Source organism: Salvia splendens, chromosome 14 (genome assembly GCF_004379255.2).
Source record: "Salvia splendens isolate huo1 chromosome 14, SspV2, whole genome shotgun sequence".
Lineage (NCBI taxonomy): Eukaryota > Viridiplantae > Streptophyta > Magnoliopsida > Lamiales > Lamiaceae > Salvia > Salvia splendens.
The window spans coordinates 18,625,016-18,628,558 of NC_056045.1; the positions used below are offsets into that span (position 1 = coordinate 18,625,016).

At 38.9% G+C, this 3,543-nt stretch overlaps 1 protein-coding gene across 1 annotated transcript; it reads right to left on the reverse strand.

The window, feature by feature from the left end:
• Nucleotides 1-615: 615 nt before the first annotated feature.
• Nucleotides 616-3,266, reverse strand: LOC121763762 (probable mannitol dehydrogenase 1). The gene is made up of 5 exons (XM_042159841.1): nucleotides 3,046-3,266; nucleotides 1,995-2,108; nucleotides 1,356-1,869; nucleotides 1,067-1,220; nucleotides 616-977 (listed from the first exon to the last, which is right to left on the reverse strand). Exons 1-5 carry the CDS (start codon nucleotides 3,126-3,128, stop codon nucleotides 775-777), a joined length of 1,068 nt encoding a protein of 355 aa, XP_042015775.1. The 5' UTR covers nucleotides 3,129-3,266; the 3' UTR covers nucleotides 616-774.
• Between the last annotated feature and the right edge of the window lie 277 nt (nucleotides 3,267-3,543).

Consider the following 3,543-nt stretch of genomic DNA (forward strand, 5'->3'; position numbering starts at 1 on the left):
CTCTAAACTATAATCTGTGCTGTTAAAAAATATCAACAGATGACAAAATAGTAGCAACAGAAAATGTCAACACAATGTCAGCACAATATCAACACAGCATCAGCCGTTGACACTGTGTTGACATTTCTGTAGCTACTATTTTATCATCTGTTGACATTTCCTCAGTTCAGATCATAGTTTAGAGTTTGTACAATATTTAAAGTTTGCATTTGATCACATTCCTATTTATTAAAATATCATTTTATGGCTATGTACTCAAAATGAGTTTTTTTTAGTTAGTAAATGGAGATAAATTTAAAAGTTGTGTTGGATTCGAATCGACACTATTGGGCTCAGACATTAACCACTTTACCACTAAGCCAACACACGTAACAGAAACTCTCGCCGACACTATTGGGCAAATCTCAACCCCTGACCCGTTAAGGAAACTCTCAATCCAATCATGTTTATTACTCTGCTTTTCATCAACACCAATTTTTATGACGGAGGGGGTACATTACATGTTTATTCTTACAAATGATAAGCATAAATTGATTACTCTGCTTTTCATCAACACACCAATTTATGTTGAGCTTCACTACTGCAAAATATCACACAACACAATAACGCAACATAGAAACGAAATATGACGGATTTCATAGCATTGGTACAGGAACAAATCTCAGACTCAAAGCATTGTTTGAGTTCACCAACACGATTATTGTCGAAACTGTTTTGATAGTTCAGATAGAGATAGAAAGGGTACAACTGTTTTGAGTCGACGCACAGCAGCGCTCATAGTTTGGCGAGGGAGTTCCCAACGTCAATCACAAAACGGTACCTAACGTCGGATTTGGCAAGTCGTTCCATAGCAGCGTTTATTTCGTCCGCGCGAATCAGCTCAATGTCCGCTGCTATGCCATGCTTTCCACAGAAGTCCAGCATTTCCTGCGTCTCTTTTATTCCCCCGAAATCACTTCCACCAATCATCTTTCGACCTGAAAATAAGTTGAAAGCTCGCCAATCATATTAATGTGATGTAGCCTGCAACCCGAGAACAAGAAAAGACTACAACGTCAAATGTTACCGGCTACTAGAGGGAAAATAGGAAGGTCAAGGGGTTTCTCCGGCAATCCCACTGTTACAAGCTTCCCGTTCATCTTCAACAGGCTTAGCAATGGAGCCAACTGATGCACTGCCGCGATGGTGTCAATGATGAAATCCATCGTGCCCGATGCAGCCTGCAACAACAGAGCTCCTTGTCACAAAATACTTCAATACCAATATGGACCTCATTTACTAATAAACCATTACTCGAGATTATGAGAGAATTGTACAATACCAATTTCAATGAATTTAATACTGCTGCTATTTACCTCCAACTCAGCAGCATCAGTACTAACAACGAAAGCATCAGCGCCGAGCTTGTTTAAGGCTTCAGCTTTCTTTTTCGGGGAGGAACTGATAACCGTGACTTTCAGCCCAAAAGCCTTCCCGAACTTGACTGCAACATGGCCAAGCCCTCCAAGACCGGCAACGCCCAAATGCTTTCCAGCCTCAGTCATTCCGTAGTATTTCATTGGGCTGTAGACAGTGATTCCAGCACACAGCAGCGGAGCACCGGCATCAGATGGCACGTTCTCAGGGAAATGAAGCACAAAATGCTGGTCGACAACAACCATGTCTGAATAACCGCCATACGTCCTCGTGCCATCTCTGTCGGTGGAATTGTAGGTGAATATCATTTTGGCACAGTAGCTCTCTAGATCTTGCTGGCAGACATCACACGTCCTACATGAGTTTACTATCACCCCAACCCCGACTCTGTCTCCAACCTTGAATTTCTCGACATTGTTCCCAATTTTGGTCACGACACCCGCAATTTCATGCCTGCAGAACAATTTTCACCATTCAATCTAGAGCTCATCATGAAATACTAGTTTTTGAACAGATTAACTTCATAAGGTTTCCCCAAAATATTGTATTGACAAAGAGTTCGGAAAATATAAGAATACCCGGGCACAACAGGATACTGAGTGAATCCCCATTCATTCTTGACAGTGTGCAAATCAGAATGGCAAACACCACAGTAGAGTATTTTGATTGTTACATCGTCATCTCCATTGTCCCTGTCAACCATAACATGAAAATATCTCACTTCACATTCACATAGTGGTTTGAAAGATCATGAGTGGAGTATATCAACAAGTGAGCCTTCCATTAACAAATAACACATGAACACCAACAATTGTCCACAAGTTAGGTTACTAAGTACTGTAGATTGTTCAATAAGCGATTGATGATCTATCTAGATGATTATATGTCCAACTTACAAAAGATTTAAATAAATATATGGAATTGTATAGTACTCCCTCTGTTCCATAGCAGTGGAGTAATTTCCCTTATTAGTAAAAGTCAACACTTTCCTTCTCACTTACCTTTCCCTTTCTCATACTTTATTATTTTTTTATTTAATACATTACACATTTTTTTCTTAAACTTCGTGCCGAAGTACTTGATAGTGTGTTCAAGGACAGCGGATAAGGCGGTTGTTGTGTCTATTATCTCCAATTTCCACTAAGGTGTTCGGTTTACAAGATTGTATCTCGGGATTAAATATGTAATATGTTTGGTTATGAGATTCAATCCTAAATGGATAATCAGGGGATAATTAGTCATATCTAACACCCTATGACTAAAATAATTTCACAACTCTATCCTAAATTATATCTTGGTACTATTTTATTTAGGAAACCGAACACCACCTAAATTGTCAAATACTCCAATACACACCAAATTTGTAAGGCCACGGGAAAATCAAGGAGTTGATGAAATGAACCCATACTCAGTCCAAATTTCGAATCAATAAATTATATAAAAAAACCTCGACAAAAAAACACCACCAATCGAGAGCGGAAAACAAAACTAAAGCAAAATTGAAGAGATCATGCAAAAAGTGGCTGGATAAAAATGGTGTATCTGAATCTGTAGAGTCAAGCAACAGCAGCGGCGATTGGTTTGCAAATGTGAATACAAACACACAGAAGCATACAAAATTGTGCGTACCTGCGAGAGAAATGGAAGGGTGAGAGGACGCCGGAGCTATCGGTCGCGGCCAAACCGAAAGCTTTGTGTTGGAATTCTGCCATTGGTCTCCTTCTCTGCTCTCTCTCTATATATATATATCTCCGTCTTTTAGTAAGCTGTGCTCAGAATCTTTTCTATGGCATCAGTCTTTATAGTGCAGACAAGGAGGGTTGCCGCTTGCCGAGAAAGACAACTGAACAACTCTATTTTTCATAATAATAATATTAATTAAATAATACCAGTACTACGACCAATTAATATATCTCTTGTATGAGCTGTACCATCGAAACAGAATAAAATACGCCTTCGTGCTCAAAGAATATGCACTTTGGGTTCAGCACATGTTTTAATATAAAATTGATAAAGTAAAAGAGGTTGAGAGAAAAAGTATTTAAAGTATTGTTAATGGAGAATGGATCTCACATATTCTTGTGGGACAAACTAAAAAGGAAATTGTGAAATAATTGTGGACTTCAA

What these genes read in the sequence shown, in the direction of transcription:
- LOC121763762 (XM_042159841.1), bottom strand. Translation starts at nt 3,128, where the DNA reads ATGGCAGAATTCCAACACAAAGCTTTCGGTTTGGCCGCGACCGATAGC. An exon ending in CCCTTCCATTTCTCTCGCAG is followed by an intron (nt 2,109 to 3,045) that starts GTACGCACAATT and finishes TATGGTTGACAG; the next exon opens with GGACAATGGAGATGACGATG. An exon ending in CTGATGCTGCTGAGTTGGAG is followed by an intron (nt 1,221 to 1,355) that starts GTAAATAGCAGC and finishes CTGTTGTTGCAG; the next exon opens with GCTGCATCGGGCACGATGGA.